The sequence below is a fragment of the Nycticebus coucang genome, chromosome X (genome assembly GCF_027406575.1).
Source record: "Nycticebus coucang isolate mNycCou1 chromosome X, mNycCou1.pri, whole genome shotgun sequence".
NCBI lineage: Eukaryota > Metazoa > Chordata > Mammalia > Primates > Lorisidae > Nycticebus > Nycticebus coucang.
This window is the reverse complement of record NC_069804.1, coordinates 4,806,734-4,833,839: the sequence shown is the minus strand read 5'-3', so window position 1 is coordinate 4,833,839 and position 27,106 is coordinate 4,806,734. Positions and strand designations below refer to the sequence as shown.

The window sequence follows — 27,106 nt, the reverse complement described above, 5'->3', positions numbered from 1 at the left end:
ATAATTGGGTAATAGCTTTCATATGAAAGCTATAAATTAGTTTCATAGTAGGGCTGAGTACATTGAATACTTTTTCTTCCATTCTTGAGATACTTTGCTAAGAAGATGTTCCAATTCCATCCATGTAAACAGGAAAGAGGTGAAGTCTCCATCTTTCTTTAAGGCTGCATAATATTCCACGGTGTACATATACCACAAAAAACTTCATATTTTTTATTCAAGAAGCTGGAATGCTTCAACACCAATTATTACTGAGTGCTAGCTATTGAGTGCTGTACCCAGACAAAAAGTGCATTTCGTTTTAATGCTTTCGGCCCCACTGGAACGTTGGTGAGGTTTCAGAGACAGATTTACACCACAATAGACGCCCTGATGTTTTTTCCTGGGTTCTCCCTGATTCTGTCTCCCAGTTTAGTATTTCTTTCCTTCCTTCTTGAATGCTTGAGCTGTCTTTTTCTTGTCTTTTCTTCCTTACTGTTCTGGTGAGACACATGGTGTTAAGAGGTACATTCAAGATCTTGAAAGACTTGGTCCTTCCCCAGATGTAGACGCTCTAATCTCCAGCTAAGGCCTGATACAGAGACGGGAGTGGGACCTGCCTGGTGTATTTGAGTAATATTCACAGATGAATATTCCTGTCTGGGAAACATTTGGGGGAGTGGGTACGGGGATGGTGAGGTTCACAAAGGAACATGGATTTAGCCTTTCCTGGAAGCTCGCACAGCAGCCTGCTCAGGTGGTAAAATGTGCGGGTAAAGATCTGTTCAGAGCTCTGCAAGGCATAGCCCCTCGCCTTGTCACCTGTAGGGCTTGCCCCGTCAGAAACGTGCCTGAGAGGAGAGTGCCAACCGTCAGAGGGAACATGGCTGTGAAATAGGAACTTCCAGGATGTGAGGTCTTCAGCCTAAAACAAAGCAAGCTTAGCATACAGGATATACACCGCAGAGAAAAAGAAGCACGCCGGAGCTGGGGTTATGTAAGACAGAGCTGGACTTGGGGTCATGCGTAGTGTCAGGGGAACCATCCTGGTTGTGGGATATTGTACGGTTCATTAGTAGAGCTATGAACAGCTCTTCCGAAGCTCCTTATTAAATATACACGGGGACAGACCCATTGTTACTGTGGGCCACAAGGTTTTTTTTTGTTGTTTTTTTTTTTTTGTAGAGACAGAGTCTCACTTTATGGCCCTCGGTAGAGTGCTGTGGCCTCACACAGCTCACAGCAACCTCCAACTCCTGGGGCTTAAGCGATCCTCTTGCCTCAGCCTCCCGAGTAGCTGGGACTACAGGCGCCCGCCACAATGCCCGGCTATTTTTTGGTTTCAGTTTGGCCGGGGCCGGGTTTGAACCCGCCACCTCGGTATATGGGGCCAGCGCCTTACTGACTGAGCCACAGGCGCCGCCCTAGGGCCACAAGTTTTTTGTCTCTTGCTTGTGAGTACACATGTGTCTGGATTACAGGAACCTTTGTTCAACCATCGGCACGCTCATTGCCAAATGGGGCGAGTCTCACATTGAAGATGCAAAACCCACACCACACTCTGCTCTGTATAAACAGAATGCTCTTCTGTCACTCAGAGTAGCTGTCCTTTGTGGAAGGACTCAGCTTCCCCTGAGCCTGAACTACCAGTCACTACCAAACTGTTGAGACAGACTGTGTTACGATCCATTATTTCACTTCCAAGAAACTTTCTGAGTCACCCGTGCAAGATTCCCCCTGCTCAGCTTATCCGTGTTGCTGGGGAGGCGGCTTTGTTTGTTCTTAGCTGTGTGAGTTTGATGTTTCTTTCTTTGTGCCTATCTCAAAACTTTTATAATGACCCATGTAGGTTATCAAGATGGTCTCGCCCACCTGATGCGGCAGTGAGGAAACCTTTTAGCAAACAGAGTCAAATGTGCCTGGCATCTAGAACTCATTTTGTTTGCAGAATTGTTAGGCAAATACATCTGTAGAACTGGTTCTGAAAATTTGAATTAATTAGCCTTTGCAGACATGGGCTGACCCTGGTAAAAGTGCTCAGACTCTGAACTTGGTGATGATTGATGACAATTCTCTCTTTCTAGAAGGAAATTCCTTTAGGTGGAAACCACGGGGACTAGCTTTTGCAGCTCACAGGAATTTTCTGGTAGGAACGTGAGTGAAACTGGTGGTGAAAAGTGGATGCTTATCGTGGAACTCAGATGAGCTGAGGAGAATGTCCCCAGATATTGCCAACTTTTCTACCTTCTGTACCCAACTTCTCTCTGATTTCTTTCTGTGTCTTTTTCTTCCTTTCAGTTGAATAACCTTGGCTGAAGTCCTTCCCTTTTCCAAGTACAAATAAACATCATCTCCCGTCTTTGCCCTTCATGGTTTATAGTCTAGCAATGAATGTCAACATTTCCAAGGCGTCTGTGTTATAATGTGAACGTCCCTTCCGGCCTCATCTTTCCCACTCTCTGGGGAAAAGGAAAATCTTGATAGGCTTGGGTTCCCATTCTTTTTTATTTTATTTATTTTGAGACAAAGTCTCACTCTGTCACCCTGGGTGCAGTGCCGTGACGTCACCCTAGCTCACAGTAACCTCACACTCTCGGGCTCAAGCAATCCTCATGCCTCCGCGTCCCAAGTAGCTGGGACTACAGGTGTCTGCCACAACACCTGCCTAGCTTTTCTGTTTTCAGTAGAGACAAAGTCTCATTCTTGCTCAGGCTGGTCTCCACCTCCTGAGCTCAAGCAATCCACCTGCCTCAGCCTCCCAGAATGCTGGAATTATAGGTGTTAGCCACTGCATCCTGCCACATTCAGATTCTTGAAACCCCATGGGTAACTTCTCTCTAATTATCTTTATAGCTCTCGGTCTCCCTGTGTCTACAAATGTACAAGCATTGCTTAGACACTCCATCCCCCAAATTCATCCTGCACAGGCCCATAGGCTGGCTTCATTGTAAAAATCCAGATCCTGTTTTTATCTCATCAACTGAAAAGTACACGATTTGAGGATGGGAATTTCCAAAATACTCACGACAAAATTTTACAAAGAGGTGGCCAACACATAGAGATTATTTTGTGAATATTTTGTAAAATACTGTAATGAATATTTTATGAATAAAGAAACGCACATTTGGTGCCCCATGATTGCATTAATGTACACAGCTATGATTTAATAAAAAAGAAAGTTACTAAATGTAGAATATAAATGTCTTAACAACTAAGAAAATGCCAGGAAGGCTATGTTAACCAGTGTGATGAAAATGTGTCAAATGGTCTGTAAAACCAGTGTATGGTGCCCCATGATCGCATTAATGTACACAGCTATGATTTAATAATAAATAAATTAAAAAAATAAAATAAAAGAAAGAAACGCACATTTAGCTACAATTTCCTATTTTCCCTGTGTATGGTGACTTTACGGGTACCTTTTGGGACACCCTGTATACATGTATACATTCATGTTATTTCCAAACAGACAATATAGCACATGCACTAATAACCATGAGTTACCTCCTGGTACTCCCTCCATTCTTCAGATAAGAAGTGGGGGTGTGGATGGTTCACACCCTTCTCGGTGGTACAGATGGAGTAAACGTTAAAGCCAGCATTAGAAGCTGGGCAGTCTGCGTGCAGGTGAAATGTCCCTAGCCGTTTCTCTGTACGACCTCCAAGGTATTTAATGCACCAAGTGAGTGTGTTGTTGCCTAAGAACACACTTTTAGGATGAATGCCTAATTTCAAGCACCCATCCTAAGAAAAAGTGCTACCTGCCTCACTGCTGACTATCAGTATGGTCACCTTGGAGGCGCTTCCCTTGGGAAGCTGTGCACTGGTGCAGGGGCCTGGTCCACCCTTCAAAGCACTTGCAGTAAGTCCTCGAGTTACAAACATTCAACTGACATGCTACTCGCACTTATGGACAGAGGCTATCATAGGTAATAGCTAAATATACCTGTTCCTGAACTTACATGCAAATTCAACTTAGGAACAAATCTACAGAACCTATCTTGCTTGTAACCCAGGGACTGCTTGAACACACACAGATAGTATATTTCTACAGACGAACCAATTGAAATTCTAAACTGTTAAGCTCCTATATGTAAAATAGAATAGAATAGGATATACTGTGATTATATTATATAGTATAATATAAATAGTTTGGCTTTATATTTACACATATAAATGGATGTTAGTTTGGAGTTATACGTACATATATAATACATAGATATTAAACATTTTGTAACATAATTTTCTGTATATATGGTAAGTTCAAGTACAAACTCTTTTTTTTTTTTCAAGTACAAACTCTTATGAAATAACTCCACTTGGTTTATATTAGGAGAAGGGAGAGAATTTCTGGTGCAGTACAATTAGTCCAATGACTATTGGAAAAAAGCCACTAAATAATTCATTCCAAATCCTTACGTAGAATTCACATCAAGGAAAACTGGATGGCATTTTTACAGCCTCTAATACAGGTCATGTGGTGTCGGGACACATATTTTTTTAAACACGGGCTGCAAGGTTCCACTAACTGTAGCTGCTTGTGACACGTTGAATCCTGCCTTTTCCTTCACAGAGCTGTCTCTCTGACATTCTGTCTTCCCACTTCAGCCAAGGACTTTCTGTTCCCACTGGGCTGCTATAATTCACCCTCCGTCTTCTTAAGAGATAACAGTCTGAGAATTCAGTGTCTTTGCCCTGAGAGCCAACTGTACAAGTCACCCCTAAGCCCTCATTTTCTAGTGGAGGGAGTTGAAGCCCTGGGCACTAAGCCATGTGTGAAAGGTCGTCAGGCTAATTAGGGACCAAAGTTGTACCAGGCTTAGGTTGTCTGACTGTCTGACCTCACCGTGCCTGTCAAGATCCTATGGCTTGTTACATCGTATGAAGGTGCATGGTCAGTTGCAACATAACCCCTTACAGAAAACACTTTGGATAGTTTCCCTTCCATTTTTAAATCTCAGATCTTTTGACAGTGCATGGGAAATAAAGTTATTGACTGAAGCTTATTCACACAAGTGTCCTCGATTAAATTTGCATATGCTACACATACAACAACATACACATCCCTTTTAAAGAGTATGCTTTAAATGAACTCAGAGTACCCATGGACAGAATGGAAAAGAACATTCCTAGCCTCTTTGCACATCTGTGTGAGTTTTTCCTTCCACCTCTCAGAGTCAACCACTATGGCAGAATTTCATTTTTATATTACTCTTGCTATTTTTATACTTCAGGACAAATGTAGCTCTAAGCCATAGATGACTTAGTTTTACTACAAAACCACACTGGCCAGGTTCAGTGGCTTACACCTATAATCCCAGCACTCTGGGAGGCTGAGGCTGCAGGGTCACTTGAGCTCAGGATTTTAAGACCAGCCTGAACAAGAAGAGCAAGACCTTGTCTCCACTAAAAACAGAAAAATTAGCCAGGCATGGTGGCACGTGCCTGTAGTCCCAGATCTCAGAAGGCTGAGGCAGGAGGATCACTGGAGCCCAGGAGTTTGAGGTTGCTGTGAGTCACGATGCCATGGCACTTTACCCAGGGCCACAGAATCAGACTCTTGTCTCAAAAAAAAAAAAAGTTGTATATAAAATCACACTATAGGGGATCTTCCGTGACTTGCCTTTTATTCTTGAAATGTATCCATTTTAATCCACGTATCTGTATTTCATTCATTTTTCACTGGTGGATGATGCATTCTGTCTTAATATGCCAATGTCTCTTTATCTGTTTCATTATTTCCAGACACCTGGGGTTTTTGTAGTCTTTTTGTCATTCTAAGTAGGGCTACTTGAACATTTCTCTGCACATTTCCAGATGCAAATAGTCAAGAAACTCTACAGTGTTTGCGTGTGTGTGTGTTTGTCTTTAAGATTGGCATCTGTATGATTTATCTGGTATGGGATAAAAAATTGTTTTTGCAGTGGGACTGCAAAATGTTCAGTAACATTGCCTGGGAGTTCTAGTAGCTCCACATATTTGCTCAACCCTTGATATCATTGGTCTTTGAATTTTTGTTAATCCTATTGTGATTTCATCTGCATGGTAATGAATGATATTATTTCTCTGGCCCTATTTTATTGATTGATTGATTGAGACAGGGTCTAACTATGTTTCCCTTGGTAGACTGCTGTGGCATCCTATATGTATTTATTTATTTATTTATTAAGACAGAGTCTCACAATGTTGTAGAGTGCTGTGGCATCCTATTTATTTATTTATTTATTTATTCATTTATTGAGACAGAGTCTCACTATGTTGCTTTCTGTAGAATGCCGGGGCATCCTATTTTATTTCTTTCTTTATTTATTGAGACAGAGTCTCATTATCTTGCCCTTGGTAGAGTGCTATGGCAATCACAGCTCACAGCAACCTCAAACTCTTGGGCTTAAGCGATTCTCTTGCCTTAGCCTCCCAAGTAGCTGGGACTACACACCACAATGCCCAGCTATTTTTTGGTTGCAGTTGTCATTGTTGATTTTAGCTGGCCTGGGCTGCGTTCAAACCGCCAACCTCGATGTATGTGGCTGACACCCTACCCACTGAGTTATGGGCACTGCCTCTGGTCCTATTTTAAAACTATCTGTAGATTTAAGGACTTCCAAGATGTAATTTATGGAAGACAATTTTGAATGGAGCCTGAATGACTAGAAAAATAAAGATAAATAAAAATAACTATCTCATTATACAAAAATGAACAAAGGGAGCGATGCAGTTTGGGGGTCTAGAAAGTGGGGTTATTGACAGCAGCACAGGATAGCTCTGTGACCATGTGACAACATTTCTGGAGATGAGACAGTTTCAACTTGAGGACACCCAACTTTAAGTTTGGTGTGAGCCATTCACAAAAAAAAAGCCCAGAGATATTTGGAATCTGTTTGATTCAGATGTAGAATTTGTGTTCAGGAAATCATTGAATTAGACACAGAAAATCAAGCATTTGATGAGCTTTTATTAAATAAACCAGTCCTTGAACTAGCTTCAGATGTACGGAAGATGAGTATGAAAAAAAAAAAAACACCAAACAAACAAACCCAAATCTCCATGATTCGGAATGCATACTTTCATGAGAATGTAAGCTTTGAAGGGAAAGGAGTTGTCTTTCCCCCCAGGACATTACCATAACCTAGAATAGTGATCTTTATGGGATACTTACATGGTCTGAGAGTTTGTGTCACTGCCAAATTCCTATGTTTGAAATCCTAACCCTTCCTCACAAGGTGCTGGTGGTAGGAGGTGGGACTTTGGAAGGTGACTGGGTTGTGCAATCATGAGAGTGGATCCCGTATGTTAAAATTAGTGACATTCTAAAGGAGACCTCAAAGACAGCCATTGCCCCTTTCACCACATAAAGCTATAAGGAAAACACGGTTATCCAGAATGCTCTGATCCCTTGACTTTGCAACTGCAAGCAATAACTGTCCCTTTTTCTTAAGCCCGGACTCCATGCTATTTTGCTCCAGAAGCCTAAATACATCGACGTACTCTCTAAGGCAGTGGTTCCCAACCTTCCTAATGCCGCGGCCCTTTCATACAGTTCCTGTGGGTCGCGGCCCACAGGTTGAGAACCACTGCTCTAAGTTTTTGCATTCTCCTTTCCGTGGGACCTTGGTGTACTCACAGTTTGTTCTAGAAACACCTCCATTCTATTCACACAATCGTGGCTTTGGCCTACATACCGATAGAATATCTTTGTGTCCAATCAATGTTTGGTTTTTATTTCAGATTAATATGAAGGTACAAACAATTAGGTTACATTGTTTGCATTTGCTAGGTGAAGTTGAAGTTGTAGTTGAGCTCTACACCCGGGGGTGTGCTGACACCCTCACATTCTGCACCCTGGGGGTGAGAGCTCACCAGTCCCCCCTCCTCCCTTCCCTTTTCCTCCTCCCCCACATGAATTTATTTATTTATTTTTTTTAAAGATCTGAAGAGAATTTATTATAGTGGTGACACAGTTGACAAGGAAATTTGATTATTTCTGTTTCATACAACATTCTAATGTAATAAATAACAAATTATGGGTGGTAGCGTATCAGATTGCTAGGAATTTCTTTTTTTATTTTATTTATTTTTTATTTCTTTTTATTGTTAAATCATAGCTGTGTACATTAGTGCAATCGCCTGTACCCATTCTAAGATGCACCATAGATGTGGCCCCACCCATTACCCTCCCTCCACCAAAACCTCCCCCCTCCCTTCCCCTTCCTTGGCCCTTTCCCCATAGTCTTGTGCTATAGTTGGGTTATAGTCTTCATGTGAAAGCTATAATTTAGCTTCTTAGTGGGGCTGAGTACATTGGATACTTTTTCTTCCATTCCTGAAATACGTTGCTAAGAAGAATATGTTCCAGCTCCATCCATGTAAACATGAAAGAGGTAAAGTCTCCATCTTTCTTTAAGGCTGCATAATATTCCATGGTATACATGTACCACAATTTGCTAGTCCATTCGTGGGTCGATGGGCACTTGGGCTTCTTCCATGACTTAGCAATTATGAATTGGGCTGCAATAAACATTCTGGTACAGATGTCTTTGTTATATTGTGACTTTTGATCTTCTGGGTATAAACCTAGTAAAGGAATTATAGGATCGAATGGCAGGTCAATTTTTAGGTCTCTAAGTGTTCTCCAAACATCCTTCCAGAAGGGACGAATTAGTGTGCATTCCCACCAGCAGTGTAGAAGTGTGCCCTTTCCTCCACATCCACGCCAACATTTCATGTGTTTGTAGATCTTGCGTCGGTCTTCTTTAGAGAAGTTTCTCTTCAAGTCCCTTGCCCACCCTGAGATGGAAGAGCCCCCACTAGAATTTAATTGTTTTTTTTTTTTCTTGTGTGCGCATGTATTATATCATCTACTGGCTTCATATTAGTATCGAGTACATTGGATACATGCTTTTCCATTCTTGTGATACTTTATTAAGAAGCATGTTCTTCAACTCATCCAGGTTAGTAAAAAAGATGCAAAGTCTCCATCTTTTCTTACGGTTGAATAGGATTCCGTAGTATATATATACCACAGTTTGTTAATTCATTCTTGAGTTGATGGGCACTTGGGTTGTTTCCGTGTCTTAGTGATTATGAGTTGAGCTGCCATAAATCTTCTAGTGCAAATGTCCTTATGGTGAAATGATTGTTTTTCTTCTACTAATGGGATTGCAGGATCACATGGAAGGTCGACTTTTAGTTCTTTGAGGATTCTCCTTACTTCTTTCCATAGAGGTTGTATAAGTTTGCATTCCCACCAGCAGTGTAGAAGTGTTCCCTTTTTTCCTGTTTCATCGATTGTGGTTGAACACCTTATAAGGCACTCACTCCATCCCCTTATGTTCAGTCTGAGTTCTTCTGGGGCCTTGGTGTGTGTCACACTTTATGGGGGCAAGACATAATTGCAAGAGGGACTTTACCTAACAATTGCAATCCGTGTAACCTGGCTTATTGTACCCTCAATGAATCCACAACAATAATAAAAAAAAAAATTCATATTACAAAAAAAAAGAAAAAAAAGAAAAGAAAATGCCAGGAAGGCTATGTTAACCAGTTTGATGAAAAAATTTCAACTTGTATATAAAACCAGTGCATGGTACCCCATGATTTCATTAATGTACACAGCTATGATTTAATAAAAAAAGAAAGAAAGGAAAAAAAAAAAGAAAACGCTGCTTTTAACCATTATGCTTCAAATGCATTCCTGCCCCTCAACCTTCAGTGGAGGAACAGAAATGGTAGGTAAAGTGACAGAGTTAACAACTGGAGCTGTCATATGGTGCAAAACCTCCTTGAAGGTAGTACATTGGGCATCTTGCTTTTCTACTTTTTAGGGATTGGGTCTTGCTATGTAGTCCAGGCTGTACTCAAACTCCTGGGCTCAAGGAATCCTTTTGCCTTTGCTGGACTATAATTAACACACCACTGTGCATAACCACAGCTTTTTAGTCTTCATTTACTTTAATTTATGGCTAAATGTCATGGTACAAAATGGTGGGGGTTTTTTTAATGAGATCTGATTTTTATAAGTGATAGAAACTGCATGGATGAAGGCACAGAGAACTCTTGAGGTTTGATGAAAGGCAAAGCACAGTAAATTGTAATTTCTCTCATGTGGGAAGTGAAATCAAGACTAGAATATTAGACCATCTACATGCACAGAAATAGACTAATTTGCAGGTAGTTGGCATTGAGTTAGCCTTGGGCTGGGATGGAGGGAGTGTGTGTGTGTGTGCACTTTGGTTACCACACATGTCGGTGACCTCAGCAAAGACAAAAAAATTCCACAAACGAAAACTGGAGATTGTCAGTGGGTTCCACACAGTTTTGGGAATAGCTGGTACAGGCTTCCTTAGCAAATTGCACAGAAGGACGTCTGCCCAAGCTCAGTGGTTTGGACAAGGACCAGAGTGTGTTGTTCTTGTTTATTTTTTTATTTTTTTGTTCTCTGGAATGACTGTGAGGGGTGAAGTGGGTTTCCCAACTGCCTCTTGCTTTTAGCAACCTCTTGGCAGGAGGGATCTCAGCAAAAACTCACAGACCTTCAGCATGGCTGGAAGGAATACACAGAGGCTGTTTGCATCTCATTTACCCTTTCATTTTTAAAATGCATTTGCACACCTCTCCTATTTTCTAATGTATTCCAAGGCAAGGCTGTAAACACAGGGGAGATGTGATTTTTATCCCTCATAAAGCCCAAGTACCAAAATACCTGTGATCAGGGCTCATCTTAATTAAATAGGTATCTTAAAATTAAACCAATCTGAATTTTAGGGACGCTCACCCTTTGGAGAGAATTGTTTTGCAATTTTTATTCTGAGCCTTTATATTCTGGTAAGCTGGAACTGTGAGAGACTTGTCTTAATTACAACCTCCGGCAGAATAACTGCCCTGCAGAGGGTCATCGAAAAATACCCAGTCAACTTCAAAAGCAAATGAAAATGCCATTCTGAGATATCACTATTTTTTATTTATTTATTTTTTTTACAGAGAAACCTTGCTACGTAGTCCTCCACTCCTGATGTGTATATATATTTTTTCTTTTTAAAGGAAGTTACACTTTTTATTTTTTTTATAAAACCTTTATTCATTAGAATTTTTAAATTCATTTTGTAGTATCTCCTTTTTATTTGGGGAATATTTAAAATCTACCTACCTACCTACTTACCTATCTGTGTATCATCTATCCATCCATCCATCCATCCATCTATCCATCCAGTCTATCTATCTATCTATCTATCTATCTATCTATCTATCTATCTATCTATCTATCTATCTATCTATCCATCCATCCATCCATCCATCCATCCATCCATCCATCCATCCATCCATCTATCTATCCATCCAGTCTATCTATCTATCTATCTATCTATCTATCTATCTATCTATCTATCTATCTATCTATCTATCTATCTATCTATCCATGCATCCATCCATCCATCCATCCATCCATCCATCTATCCATCTATCCATCCAGTCTATCTATCTATCTATCTATCTATCCATCCATCCATCCATCTATCCATCCAGTCTATCTATCTATCTATCTATCTATCTATCTATCTATCTTATCTATCTATCTATCTATCTATCTATCTATCTATCTATCTATCTATCTATCTATCTATCTAGCCATCCATCCATTCATGTATCTCATCTATCTATCCATACGTCCGTCCATCCATCCATCCATCCATCCATCCATCCATCCATCCATCCATTTATCTATCCATCCAGTCTGTCTATCTATCTATCCATCCATGTATTCTATCTATCTATCTATCTATCTATCTATCTATCTATCTATCTATCTATCCATCCATCCATTCTTGTATCTCATCTATCTATATGTCCGTCCATCCATCCATCTATCCATTTATCTATCCATTCAGTCTATCTATCTATCCATCTATTTCTATCTATCTAGCCATCCATCCATTCATGTATCTCATCTATATATCTATCCACCTATCCATCCATCCATTTATCTACCCATCCAGTCCATCTGTCTATCTATCTATGTATCTATCTATCTATGTATCTATCTATCTATCTATCACTCTCTCTCTATCTAGCCATCCATCCATTCATGTATCTCATCTATCTATCCATACGTCCATCCATCCATCCATCTATCCATCCATCCATCCATTTATCTATCCATCCAGTCTATCTATCTATCCATCCATCCATGTATTCTATCTATCCATCCATTCTTGTATCTCATCTATCTATATGTCCATCCATCCATCTATCCATTCAGTCTATCTATCTATCCATCTATTTCTATCTATTTAGCCATCCATCCATTCATGTATCTCATCTATATATCTATCCACCTATCCATCCATCCATTTATCTACCCATCCAGTCCATCTGTCTATCTATCTATGTATCTATCTATCTATCTATGTATCTATCTATCTATCTATCTATCACTCTCTCTCTATCTAGCCATCCATCCATTCATGTATCTCATCTATCTATCCATACGTCCATCCATCCATCCATCCATCCATCCATCCATCCATCCATCCATTTATCTATCCATCCAGTCTATCTATCTATCTATCCATCCATGTATTCTTCTATCTATCCATCCATTCTTGTATCTCATCTATCTATATGTCCATCCATCCATCTATCCATTCAGTCTATCTATCTATCCATCTATTTCTATCTATCTAGCCATCCATCCATTCATGTATCTCATCTATCTATCTATCCACCTATCCATCCATCCATTTATCTACCCATCCAGTCCATCTGTCTATCTATCTGTGTATCTGTCTATCTATCCATCCATCCATCCATCTATCCTTCCAGTCTGTCTGTCTGTCTGTCTATCTATCTATCTATCCATCCATCCATGTATTCTATCTATTTATCTATCCATCCATCTATCTATCCATCCATCCATGTATCTATCTATCTATCTATCTATCTATCTATCTATCTATCTATCTATCTATCCATCCATCCATCCTATCTATCTATCTATCCATCCATGTATTCTATCTATCTATCCATCTATCTGTGTATCTCTATCTATCTAGCCATCCATCCATTCATGTATCTCATCTATATATCTATCTATTCATCCATCCATCCATCTATCCATTTAACTATCCATCCAGTCTATCTATCTCTATCTAGCCATCCATCCATTCATGTATCTCATCTATCTATCTATCTATCTATCTATCTATCTATCTATCTATCTATCTATCTATCTATCACAACATTTTACTCCTCTTTAAGTTTGCAAAGCTCACATGGGAGATCTTTTATGGTTTTGGCCCCAAGGATGGAGGCTGCTTAATTGTACAGCAATTCCTTGATTAAGATGATGCACATTTAATGAGTTTTCTCCAGAATCAACATTTCTTGTAATGACAAAAACTCAGAGTTCCATCATGGTTGAATAGGACATATACACACACATCCATAGCAATGCTAATCCTGTTTTCTGAATGTGCCCATGCATATGTAATCCTTTATATACCCATGCAAACATCAGTAGCTCTCAACCAGGGGTGAGTTTGGCCCACATGGGAACATTTAGTAACATCTAGAGAGCTTTCGAACATGGGTTGGAAGTGCCTCAGTTATCTAATGAGTAGAAGCCACAGACGCTGCAAAACACCCATTAATGCACATCACGAAGAATTTTTATATTATGGTTTAAAATGTCAGTGGTGCTGAGACTGAGAAACCCTTGACTTTAGATTACATTACTTGTGTGCACAGTAGCCAAATTTCCAAAAATTGAGGGCATACGAGAAAAAGACATCCCTCAGCTTGTGACTCTTACACATGCCTAACCTTGACCCAGCAGGTGTGCAGATACCCTTGACCTCCTCCTTTTGGGCTGATGTCAGTTCATGAGTGCCACTCTGCATCTTGTGGGGAATGTATGCTTAGACAGAGAAGGAACGAGATTGAACAGCTCCAAGCATGAAGTCCGGGCATGTCCCAGCTTGGTTGTGCGGCACTTGAATAATCTCATCCTGGTTGAGTTTGAGAACTGAAAGGGGTGGGCCAGAATTCCTTATGGAGTTGACTTTGTAAGCCCTGGAACAAATCTACTAACTGTGCTCTGGGGACTGGGTGGTACCCTGAGTAGACTATCTCATTAAGTACTGGTTACAGATAAGTAAAGTGAGGTCAAAAGAATTTTAATGACTTGCTCTAAGTCCACTCAATGCTAGCAGTGAGCTGCTACCTTACGTCCTGTGCCCACGGGTTTCTGTGTTTAAAATCCCAGCTTGTTGTATTTATTAAGTGGGAATATTCTTCTGTGTAGCCTGGCTGCCTGCCCTGCACAGGTACCCAAAGCAGGTGCAATGCTTGACATCATTTTATGTCAAGTTCACGGACGTTCACCTACTCCCCTCAGCTCGCGGACATAGCATGCCAAGGTTGGTCCAAATTGAAAGTTGATTCAGTTGACAGTTGATGGTATCATCTGTCACCCCGGGAAAGCGTCTGGAAGAAAGACCTCATGCTAGTTCAAAAGCAGGAGAGCTGTCAGGGAATCCAAAGCACCCAAACATGTCACCACCTCTTTGTTGTGACTGCCTGTCTCTTAATTATTCAGAAATAGGATCGCTGTGTGGCAGACATCCAAATGTTGTCGACTGTAGGATTGAAAGATAAAAGCAAACACATAAATCAGCCACTTGGTGAGATGCAATTTTTCACTTTCAGAGTTAGAATCTAAATTTTTAGTGCATTTCCATTTGACTCTTAGGAACTTTGCCCAAGATGTCATGCATTACGGAATTTCCCCCACTGGTATTATTGCTCTAGGATAGATCCAGCTTTGATCTCTCTTATTAAAAAAAAAAAGCAAAATAACTATGAAACATATTCTGCTCAACTGTTTACTTAAATGAAATGCATAATTATATTCTAGTCCAAAATCCTTTGAATAACCTACACAGTCCTATAAACACATTTGCCTATTCTTGAGTTGGAGAACACTCTGTTTAAAGGCATGGTTCTTGAGATGAGTAAAGAATTGTTTTCCATCTCTAAAAGATAATTTACCACAGAGTCCATGGCTACATAGTGTTCCATCTTGTCTATGAACATGGATTTACCTAACAACTCCAGGTGCTGACCCTTTAAAAGTTGACTCCTTCCCAGCTCAATTAGGAGTTGACTCAGATGTTTTTAAATGGTCTAAAGGGTGAAGAGTATTGCCCTCAGAGGTGAGCAGTAGGTCACTTGAAAGTTTTGATAATTCTATCAACACTTTTAATTAAGCAGGTGTTTTCCAGAGGCCAGCACAACTTAAAAGGTAGCATCTTGGTTAGTTGTTTATAATGAAGTAGAAATTCAGAACAATGAAGTATGTTGTCTAATTTTATGTGTAATTGAATAAATGGATGAAGATTAGTGTCCAAATCCTACCTTCTTTCTATCCTGGTATCTGATAAACACTTATGTGTCGTGAAGCCAGGTTGGCCTGAATGCATGCCTCCCTTTGCCTCTTCCTGGAAAAGCTTTCACAGCTCCACGCAAAGCCCCTTAGGAAAAAGTGACACATCTCCTTAAGCATTTGAGAAACAGCATTTTGGGAGGATCAACCAATGTTGTAAGCAGTGGTGAAATTGGGAAGTGTCCTCCAAGTTGTCTGTGTTACCTGTACAACTTTTGTGGGGTTCTGTTTTCCTTCAACAAAGACTGGGAGGAGGGTTTCTTAAATCTGAGGCATTGTTGCTGGAGTTGGGGTGTCCAGCAAGACTCGAGACAAGTGATGTGCTTGCTAATGTCTCCTGACTCATCAGTGAATAAGAATCTCAGAGAGAGGGGGGGTTGCAGACTGCATGGGGGAGATGGCCGATGTCATAGCTACTCACCCCCTTGGCTTTATCACCTTATCTGCCTTCTTTTCCCACTAGGCTGCCTCGGAGATTTCCTAAGGAATCCTGGTCCGGGAGGCGTTGGTGGACACCGCTTCCTGGCTGGAATCCGGTTTCAGGATTAAAGGAGGGGTGCCTTGTCATGATGGGACCCACCGTGCTCGTCAGTAACACTGGCCTCTGTCTGTGTTCAGCCTGAGGGTCTCTCCTGGGTCTTCTGCTCTCCCTGGGTGTGCCCCACAGCTTTGTCCCCTTGGAGTCCTGGCACCTGTGGGACGGCTGCAGATGCGGGCATGAACCATGTCGAGTCCCAGGGGACTGCTATGGCTACCCCTGTTCTTTACCCCGGTTTGCATCATGTTAAACTGCAATGTTCTCCTGTGGATAACTGCTCTGGCCATCAAGTTCACCCTCATTGACAGCCAAGCCCAGTACCCCGTTGTCAACACCAATTATGGCAAAATCCGGGGCTTAAGAACACCCTTGCCGAATGAGATTTTGGGTCCGGTGGAGCAATACTTGGGGGTCCCTTACGCCTCGCCTCCCACTGGAGAAAGGCGTTTTCAGCCCCCGGAGCCCCCTTCCTCGTGGACCGGGGTGCGAAACGCAACCCAGTTTGCGGCCGTCTGCCCCCAGCACCTGGACGAGAGGTCTTTACTGCACGACATGCTCCCTGTGTGGTTTACTGCCAATTTGGATACTCTGATGACCTACGTTCAAGATCAAAACGAGGACTGCCTTTATCTAAACATTTACGTGCCCACGGAAGACGGTAAGTGCCTCGTGCGAGCAAAATAGAGCAGCCACTTGCTGACTGCCAGGGAGGTTTGCCAGGAAGGTTTTAGAGTGACTCCTGCATGATGTTTTCTATAACCAGTCGATTCACGTCTTTTTTTTTCGCATTGTGCATGCAGTTCTCACGGCCACTTATCCTGTGCCCTGCTTGTATTTCTGAGCACCCACTGCATGCACACAACTGATGACCTTAATTATTTTTATCTATTACCCTCTGAACTTCGTTGTAGCGTTTTATGTGTGGATGACAGCCAGTGTGAGCATAGAGTGTTTTATATATATATATATATATATATTTTTTTTTTTTTTTACCCAAATCATCTGTCGAGGAATGAATCAACACAAAATAGCAGAATTAAGCACTTTATGATGCTCGAGTTTACAAAACGAGAGATACAAGGAAAGGTTCCTTCTACCTTAAGGACATATGAAATCAGCACCTTCCTTGAGTCTTAAAAGGAAAAATTATTGATGGTTTTTAATACCCTACTGTGAGCAAGGGATAGTTCCAAGCGTGGTTTAGAATCCATTTTGTTAACGGGAATTTGGACCCTCTTTGCTTCCAGTATTTTCTGCAACCAAACAGCAAAATATAGTCTGATGATTCTAGCTACTTTAGAGAATAATGTGCTTGCATTGGAAAAAAAAAAATGGCCCTTTTCTTTGTAACAGCTGCGAGAATCTGTAAACAGAATAGTCTTCCGTATATTAACTTAATTCGATGCTAGTAAAATTTGGATAGCTTCATGTACAGGCAGATTTCAGATTCGAATTTTCTGTGAAGAGTCACCCCACTAAAGTTATGACACAACAATATCACATTTTTCTCAGTTAGCATTTCCATAAGCCAGTTTTAGACAAGGAGAAAGAAAAACAGAGAAAGAAATCTTCCTGCAATGAGAGAAATAAATTCTGGAAACTCTAAAGATATTTCCTAGAGAAAATAGAGTGTGTTTTCTGCATAACATTATCTACAATGCTATAATTTCTTGTAGGGGGAGAAATTCTTTTTATCTTTTTCTTTCTCTCTTTCTTTTTTTTAATTTTTGGTAAACTCGAATCCCTAGAAATTGTTTTCCAATCAGATTCTCCTGAAAATGTGAAATAAACAATTACACTAATTCAGAGCTCACCAACTTGTGATTGCACCTGTTATATATTGTTGCTCTTTCTTTATCCATATGCCCCAAAGGGAGGCTATGTAGAGTGTCATGAAGACCCAGACTAGGGCTGCGTGATATTGAGGCTACAAAGAATGGCAGGAGAAAGGGATGAGCGGACCCTGCTTCATTATGCCAGCGGTCTGTGGCACAGGGCCCTCGTTATCATGACAGAACCCACAATTGTCTCGTAAAGTCCATGTCTGAATGCGACTCAGAGAGTTCAATGAACGTTTGGGTGTGGTATTTCCATGTGCTGCTCGGGCCTGTCTTGGGGCACAACAGTTCCAAGTAGCAGCTTTGTGCATGGGGCAGCTGGTGGATAAAGAAACCTCCCAGACCAATTAGAGCTCTTATTTCCACAACCGCCAGGGTGGAGGTCTTTCTCTTAATGAACTATTCAAGTAAAAACTGAACAGAAAAACAGCCAGGAAAGAGGGGGGCGGAAACCCAAAATCCTGTAATGGGACAAAGGATTAAAACGGCTTTTGTAATACTTTGGATGCGCTAATATTTACAACTCATGGGGCAGTGAATCTGCTTCAGATAGAATTTCTCTTTCCTTATGTGGAACATTGTACCAAATGAGACCACCCGTGGAAAAAAATAAGTACTTAGACTCCCTGATTATGCAATCATATATGGGCAACTGAGTGGATGGAGACCAGAAACCCTTTGGCCACGTCGTTGTGATTCAGTATTTAACTAAAGTTTGGGGAATACAAAACTGTGCAAAACCCTATCTAAACTTGACGATAAACCCATGTTGCTTGCTTTGTTTTTTATGCTATTTGAAACAATATGCATATAGGGTCTTTTTTTTTTTTCTTTGAGACTGAGTCTCACTTTGTCGCCCTCAGTAGAGTGCCATGGCGTCACAGCTCAAACCTCCAGCTCTTGGGCTTAGGTGATTCTCTTGCCTCAGTCTCCCGAGTAGCTGGGACTACAGGTGCCCACCACAACACCCAGCTATTTTTTTTGTTGCAGTTTGCCCGGGGCTGGCTTTGAACCCGCCACCCTCTGTATATGGGGCTGGTGCCCTACCCACTGAATCACAGGCGCCACCTTGCACATAGGGTCTTCACTACAGGAAGAGAAATAGGAGCTGAAAAGGTGGTTCTATCTTCTCAGGATATGTGAACACCGGGTTTTTGCTGGTGAGAGCTCTAAGCTAGGAGCTGTGTTTGCGCAAAGAATAAATCACAGCTTTGTGGCTCAGGAGTTTTGTAGGTGGAGGGGTAGACAGTTTGCTTGTTTGCTTTCGTGATGATATCAACTTAAGAATCAATGTGGATTTTACCTGTTTAATTATCGGTTACCTCACTGAAGGAGCACACCCAGCTTCCACACAGCATGTTGAAATTAGGGGGTCATGTTCATTTCCCTTAAAACCCTCCTCTTAGGCTGTGTCTTGATTCACACCAACTTGTTTATTTAATCGTATAAACAACAATATTTTGTTTTTGGAATACAATACAGATTCCACTCTGGAATTCTGTATTTTTTACTATTTGTCTTTCCGTCTTAATCAGATTGGCTCACATTTTGACATTTCTATTTCCATAGAATGGAGACGTACCCAAAGATAGAAAAACAGACTATATGTCAGGCACATACATATCCTTATTAAATTTAAAGATAACTTTCATGAGGAAAGCTGTGAGAAATTTCCTTGCAGTATAACAGTTCTGTGAAACATAAATTTTTTTTTCCTACAGAAAACAGAATAATTTTTTTGTAATTCCCTTTAAAATAAGCCAGGACCTTCTGAGGGTGAATCTATTTGTATAAATGGGCATTATGATCTGCTAATTGTGGGCTTATTTCTTTATAACTTATTACTTTACAAATTTTATTATTTACATTTTTACAGATTATTAATTTCTCTTTGGTGTTGAGATGACAGATCATTAATTAGCTTGAATTGCCTGTTTTAACTTTTTGCATAGATGTTCAAATAAGGTCAGAATTTAGTGAACCTGATCAGAAGTTATGGTACAGTTAATGTCAGCAAGGAAGGGAGGGATGGAGCCAGCCTCATCTACTTACACTGCGTGCACGCGCGTGTGTGTATGTGTGTGTGTGTGTGTGTGTGTGTGTGTGTGTGTGTCAGAGAGAGAGAATATCTCCATATCTACTCTGGGTAAATAATGCAAACTATGGCTTACAGGGCTGATTAGATGCAAATTGAAAAAGTGAAGCTGAGAACTCAAAATCTTATGTTGAAAATGGGTAGCTCACCATTCATTCATAAACACAGGGGCAACATCACAACTCAGGATTCCTTTCCATCATGAGTCAGGCTAAGCTGAAGGTGGGCTACTAAAACACTCCAACTTCCCAACAAGAACTTTTGATATGATACAGAAGGGAAAATAGGGGAAATATATATATATAAATTTTTTTTTTTTTTTTTTGAGATAGAGTCTCACTTTGTTGCCCTGGGTAGAGTGCTGTGGCGTCACAGCTCACAGCAACCTCAAACTCTTGGGCTTAAGCAATCCTTTTGCCCCAGCCTCCCGAGTAGCTGGGACTACAGGCACCTGCCACAATGCCCGGCTATTTTTCTGTTGTAGTTGTCATTGTTGTTTGGTAGGCCTGGGCTGGATTCGAACCCTCCAGCTCCGGTGTATGTGGTTGGTGCTCTAGCCGCTGAGCTACAGGCACGCAGCCAACAGTGAAATTCTGTGTCTAGCAGCAACATCATTAAAAAAAGGAGTTAAAGATTCATTTAGGGAAGGAAAGATGACATTCCCCAAATGGGGAGTTTTTTTCCCTAAGATGTGACACCTGACCCTTTTCAACTGTATGACAAGTAAGCAGTCCAGGATTTGGATTGAGGACCGAAGACAGTCTGGAGCTTCGTGACGGAATAATGAAAGACGGAAGAGACATAGAAACGACCCTCAGGTATGTGCACAGCTAATCGACTTAGAGGCAGGAAGCCAGAGCCGTCTCAGGAGGCAGTGGGACCTCTCAGGGACAACCTGTTTGCAGGAAACCTTGAGCAGTGAAGGACGCATGGGGCTTGAACAGCCTTCATCAATAAAGCAGCTAACGATTGGAAAATTTGAACATAGGTGTACGGCAATATCTGTGTTGGCCACTCCAGAAAAAGAGTTCCAAAATTACTCTGAAGGGTGGGCTAGGCAGTGACTGGTGTCAGTGCAGAACTTCCCAAGGGGAGCATCTCAGGAGGTGATATTCTGCAAAGAGGAGTGTGGCACTTTTTATAGGATGAGTTCCTGAACTTCATTGCCCGACCCTGTGGAAATCTGTGTGGGCTAACCAGCGAGGCAGGGCGGATGCCACTGCCCCTGCCTGCGTGTGAAGTGCAGAAAGGGGGTTCTGGCATAGAACCAGGGTGAGAGTCTGCCAAAAAAAAAAGGGTTAGGAGGCCAGTTCAGGGACAAGGAGAGGCTTCAACAGTGGTGAAAAGCAGAGTGGAGACTGACCAGGTCAGTCAGCTCAGCTCCCAGAGACTTGCAAAAGGCTTTCATTAGCCTCATTGGTGAAGCTGGAGTGGGGCAGTAAGCCTGGAGTGCCCCCTGGGACCTTCTCTAGTGTGGGTGAGGATATGGGCGTATCCTTTGGGTCAGGACGTGGGTATCCTGTCTCCCAGAACTCTGCTTTCAGGCAGTCCAGGAATCTGGGGAGGGGATTGCTGGCTGCACCCCGGTCAGGGTTATGAGAATTCCTTCCCCACACTTCCCATGTAGACAACATGGGATCTAATTCAAGACACACATAGTTTACAGCATGGTTTTCACCCTTGAAAAGCTCCCATCTTTTCCAAAAGCCGGAGCAACTTTTCTGGCATGCTTCATTTGTCTGTATTTCTTTGTTTCCAAAGAATAGAAAACCACCAGCAATTAAGAATTAAGCAATTAAGGGCTTCAAGGGGGGAAAAAAGTGGACATTTATCAGAAGGGCTTTGTGGGAGATCCAAACTTATTTCAAAAGTCAAGAGACCAGATTGGGGCTCAGCGTCCGTAGCACGGTGGTTATGGCGCCAGCCGCATACACCGAAGTTGGCGGGTTCAAACCCAGCCTGGGCCTGCTAAACAACAATGACAGCTGCAAGAAAAAATAGGTGGGTGTTGTGGCGGGCGCCTGTAGTCCCAGTTACTTGGGAGGCCGAGGCAAGAGAATTTCTTGAGCCCAAGAGTTTGAGGCTGCTGTGAGCTGTGATGCCACAGTACTCTACTGAGGGTGACATAGTGGGACTCTGTCTAAAAAAAAAAAAAGAAAGAAACCGGATTGGGAGCATGATGGGGACGCACGCAGCTAGACCTTGGGGGTGATGGGATGCACTGATGGAAAAGGACATCACTAATTCACGCCTGTTTCTTTGCTTCTTTCTGGAAATGGGTACGTGCTGCTATAACTGGACCTCAGTATTTTCAACACCACCAGTGACAGATAAAGTTTCTTAATTTCCTATCAGAAACCCCAAGGTAGAGTTTTGATGGGGTGCAGTCAATACAGGAGCTCACACCTGGGACAAAGTAAAAACAGACAAAGCTGGGCTGCTCTTAGCAGAACCAGATGGTTGCAATGGAAGGAAGGAGACTTCTCACAAGAGGGGATGTGCAGGGCCTGCCCCTATTACCAAAAAATACTTCAGAGCACTTATTTTGCACCAGGCATGCTTTAAATGCTGAGATTGCAATGACTACGGACATTGCTACTTTGAGATCCAGGCAGAATGTTTCCTGTGGAGAGGTGTGAGGCGCCTCAGCCCTTGAAACGGACTATATCGCCGTCACAGAGCAGCTGATTTCTTCGATGATGACTTCCAATGTCAAAGGGGGTCTAGGTTGCAGATGGAATTGTCAGCTTCTTAGTAGACCTGATGTGGACAGAATAGAAGCTTGGTTGTGTGGGTGAGCCCATTAGATTAGCGAAGACCCCCCAGATGTGGAAGCAGGCAGGGGGCAGAAGAGATTGGAGTCAGAACGAAGCAGCCTGAATACAGGTACGGGCCTGGAGAGGAAGGATGCTGCTGGCTCTACAAGGTGCCAAAGACAAGGAGACCCACGCACCCCTAGTGCCCCAGGGACACACTGCTTTTACTTTTAGTCCACTGGAACTCTGAGGACAATCAACATTTTTTGTCTGCTGCTGCTAAGTTTGTGATGATTTGTCACGGCAGCAATAGAAAGCTAATACAGTTTTACCACCCTTTAACTCTATTTGAAATTCGTAATAAACCATACCCCGTGAGTGAAAACATGCCAGAGTGACCTCTGCCTGATGCCCCAACCCATTTTGAGATCGTGGCTCATGCTTTTCCCTTCTACCCCAAGGACTACAAGGAGAAAACTCTGTCAGGCACTTCCAGCTTGCTCTTCCCCTCAAGCATGGAAACAATATCAGCTCTCCTTTGGGGGCAGACACTTTGCAGATTTGAGGCTCAAGCTCTGCCTGGGGAAATGTGCAACCTTTGTTCCTCATGTCCAAATAGCCGAAGTCAACTTAGATTTGCAGTAAATGTCATGGTGCAAGGTACACTGATGGGGGAAGTTAGCCGAACCATGTAACTCATTCCAGACATCTGAAACAGATTTGCAGAGAATATGGCATTGAACGACATATAGCAAAGTCCCAAAATTGTTCTTTTTCCTCATCAAATCTCACTAGGGCATCTTCCTGCTGAGCAGCCACTGTTGACAAAATCCTGGGGCTCTCACTCTGCACCCGTAGCTCAGTGGGTAGGGCGCCGGCCACACACACCCAGGCTGGCAGGTTCAAACCCGGCCCAGGCCTGCTAAACAACAATGACAACTGCAACCAAATAATAGCCAGGCGTTGTGGTGGGCGCCTGTAGTCCCAGCTACTTGGGAGGCCGAGGCAAGAGAATCACTTAAGCCCAAAAGAGTTTGAGGTTGCTGTGAGCTGTGATGCCACCGTACTCCACTGAGGGACACATAGTGAGACTCTGTCTCAAAAAAAATCCTGGGTCTCTGTGCTCAGAAAGTGATTCTCTGCCCTTTTTAATGTAAATCTGGTTTGCTTCCCTAGCTCAGCTTGGAGTAACCACCACAGCTCCCTCGCTTCGCATCCAGTGCATGTACCTCAGTTTTTTTTCCTTTCCTGTGAAATAAAGGAGGCCCAGAGGTTTAAGAGAACTATGCGTGCAATCTGCTTTGTCTAGTACCCAGCACTTAGGAATGTTCTGTAATCCGATGTTACTGGAGCAGAATTAATAACGGAAAAAAGAGTCGGAAAGTTTCAGCTAAATTGCATGTATATATTGGCTCTGATATAGATATGTATTTATCTATATATGTGTGTATATGTGATATATATATATATGTATGTATATAAAGTCAGTGCCTAAAACATGTTGATTATTTATAATGTAACTATTTATTATGGTCATAAGGGATAAGCTTAAGACATAAGATCAAGGCCCTCATCATTTGTGACCATACCCAGTCTGTTGTTAAGAAATGAGAATTTAGAGGGGAATAATATTTTTACAGAAAAAAGAGAGCATTATTGTTTCATTACTAACTTTAATAATTTTGAGTCTGATTTTTCAAATGGACTTTTAGCGTATGTGACTTAAGGGGAATTAATCACCCAGAAAAGATTAGAATTTACATCCTGGAAAAGTGCCTTAAAACATCTAAAATCACTTAGTGCTACTCTTTGTGAGTGTGTGAAATTAAGAAGGAAGTAATTTTATTTCCCTAGCTGTCTAGAGATAAATAGTCTGAGCGCCTGCATATAGGGGCAAAATCTAGCTGATGAAATCAAAGAAAAGCACATTAGCACAGTCAGAGGGATGTTTTAACCAACCAATGTGGATGTGGAGCAATGTGAAAATGATCAAATTATCCCTGTTTTTCATCTGTTGGTCAGATGTTTGACACTGTGTAGACAGAACTTGTAAGTAAAGATAATTATGGACCTTCATTAAATGAAAGATCTCCCTGAAAGATAATTATGGAACTTCATTAAATGAAAGATCTCCCTGACATGAACTAATTCAAAAGTATTTTGTGTTTTGTGAACACAGTTAAACTAGAGTGGATTGCTGGAATAATTTGTCTCTCTTCCCACTTAAAAAGCTTTAGCAGTTTGAACATAAAACAATCATCTCATTGAAGGTTCAGAAATTACATATGTTTGGAATAATACCATTTAGTTAGTACGAATTATGGCTGTTTGAGTAATTAAGGAAAATCTTTACCTGGAGAAAAACATTTCCCCCTTACATTTGTAATTTGCCATTACCTGAATCTTAATTTAATTCAATTTGCAATTTAGATTTTTTTCTATAATTAGAACAAACTCAAATTACCTGGAATATATTAAAAAACAATTTTGTTATACATGTGAATATCATAAGAAATGTTTGAAAAAAACTGTCAAGAGGTAGAAACTTTAGGTGCCAAATAGTCTGTTGGAATATTTGGCCATTTTGAATAATTAGCTCATTATTTATTTGTGCAGAGAGTTGCTTGCTAAGACTTGTTCTAGTTTTATTTATTGTCAGTTGATACTGCCAGTTAAGGTACTATCAATTATTTTCTGTATTATTTTAGCCAAGCCATTTAACCTTTTAAATACTTAGTGACCTTAGCTATTAAAACTAATAGTAGGCTCGGTGCCTGTGGCTCAGCGGTTAGGGCGCCGGCCACATGCACTGGGGCTGGCGGGTTTGAACCCAGGTCCGGTCTGCTAAACAACAATGACAACTGCAACGAAAAATAGCTGGGCATTTTGGTGAGTACCTGTTGTCCCAGCTACTTGGGAGGCTGAGGCAAGAGAATTGCTTAAACCCAAGAGTTTGAGGTTGCTGTGAGCGTCATGGTGAGGGCAACATAGTGAGACTCTGTCTCAAAATAAATAAATATAAATAAATAAACAAATGTAATAGTGTTAATTATACATCCCCTGAATAATTTTGCTTTAGGATTATAATAATTTGGGGTAAGCTACTATATATGGGAAACAATTATAAAACAGAAATGTTCTACATATTCTTACGACTTTAATTCACGTTAATTTGTCTTTTATTGAAAGACTGAGTTTTTGTTTGCCTGAATCAATAGCCTTGGATGGAAGTAGCTTCCTACTTTCTGTTGATTCTCCGGAACCAGGATTTTTTTCACACATATCAGTTCAACATTCTCTCCTTTGGTTTAAAAATGTCTTTCTTTACTATGCTAACAGTAAAACTTCAGTGAAAGCAAATGGAAAGGGACAATTTGTGAGCTCTAGACTTGAGGACCAAAGACAGCTCTCAATAAATAAAATGGTTCTACATGTCACATCTTTAACATAAAGGCAGAAGCAACAGAGAGAAAGTTTTCAAAAGAGTGATGTATTCAGGGACTAGCCATGATTTTATATTTAAAGAAAAAAAAACATGAATCAGTTTAGTTTCTATCTATTAATATTTCACGCTTATGTTCTGTACTAAGGGTCAGAGAGGCATGGCTAGGTTGTCACAATTTAGAAACTGATGACAGATCAAAAAAATTAAAATTCCATTAGATTTTTTTATTATTCTATTTTATTTATTTATTTTTATTTATTTTTTTTTTTGTAGAGACAGAGTCTCACTTTATGGCCCTCGGTAGAGTGCCGTGGCCTCACACAGCTCACAGCAATTTCCAACTCCTGGGCTTAAGCGATTCTCTTGCCTCAGCCTCCCAAGTAGCTGGGACTACAGGCGCCCGCCACAACGCCCGGCTATTTTTTGGTTGCAGTTTTGGCCGGGGCCGGGTTTGAACCTGCCACCCCTGGTATATGGGGCCGGCACCTTACCGACTGAGCCACAGGCGCTGCCCCATATTATTCTATTTTATTACTGTTTTTTTTTTTTTTAATTGTTTCAGGTTCATTGACGGTGCACAGAATTAGGTTACACTGATTGCATTCGTTAGGTAAAGTCACTCATATAATTGTGTCCCACCCCCAACAGGTGTGCCAGGCACCATAAACCCCCATCACTCTCCCACCTCACCTCCCCTGCTCCCTGATTCCTCTGTTCCCACCTTGAATTGATCCGAGTTTTTCTCTTATGAGGGTATGTATTAGCTCATCTACTGGCTTCATATTAGAATTGAGTACCTTGCTGAGGCAAGAGAATCGCTTAAGCCCAGGAGCTGGAGGTTGCTGTGAGCTGTGTGAGGCCACGGCACTCTACCGAGGGCCATAAAGTGAGACCCTGTCTCTACAAAAAAAAAAAAAAGAATTGAGTACCTTGGGTTCTTGCTTCTCCATTCTTCTGATACTTTACAAAGAAGCACATGTTCCAACTCTATTGAAAGGAAGAATGGAGAATTCCTCAAAGAA

At 41.4% G+C, this 27,106-nt stretch overlaps 1 protein-coding gene across 12 annotated transcripts in view; it reads left to right on the top strand.

Moving 5' to 3' along the window:
* The window catches only part of NLGN4X (neuroligin 4 X-linked), a 363,400-nt gene that overhangs the window by 65,533 nt on the left and 270,761 nt on the right, over positions 1-27,106 (top strand). For all 12 annotated transcript variants that reach the window (XM_053580981.1, XM_053580978.1, XM_053580970.1 and 9 more), the window contains one exon: positions 15,876-16,608. In XM_053580981.1, coding sequence (XP_053436956.1) covers positions 16,137-16,608 — 472 coding nt within the window. In that variant the 5' untranslated portion in view covers positions 15,876-16,136. The remainder of the gene's footprint in view (positions 1-15,875; positions 16,609-27,106) is intronic.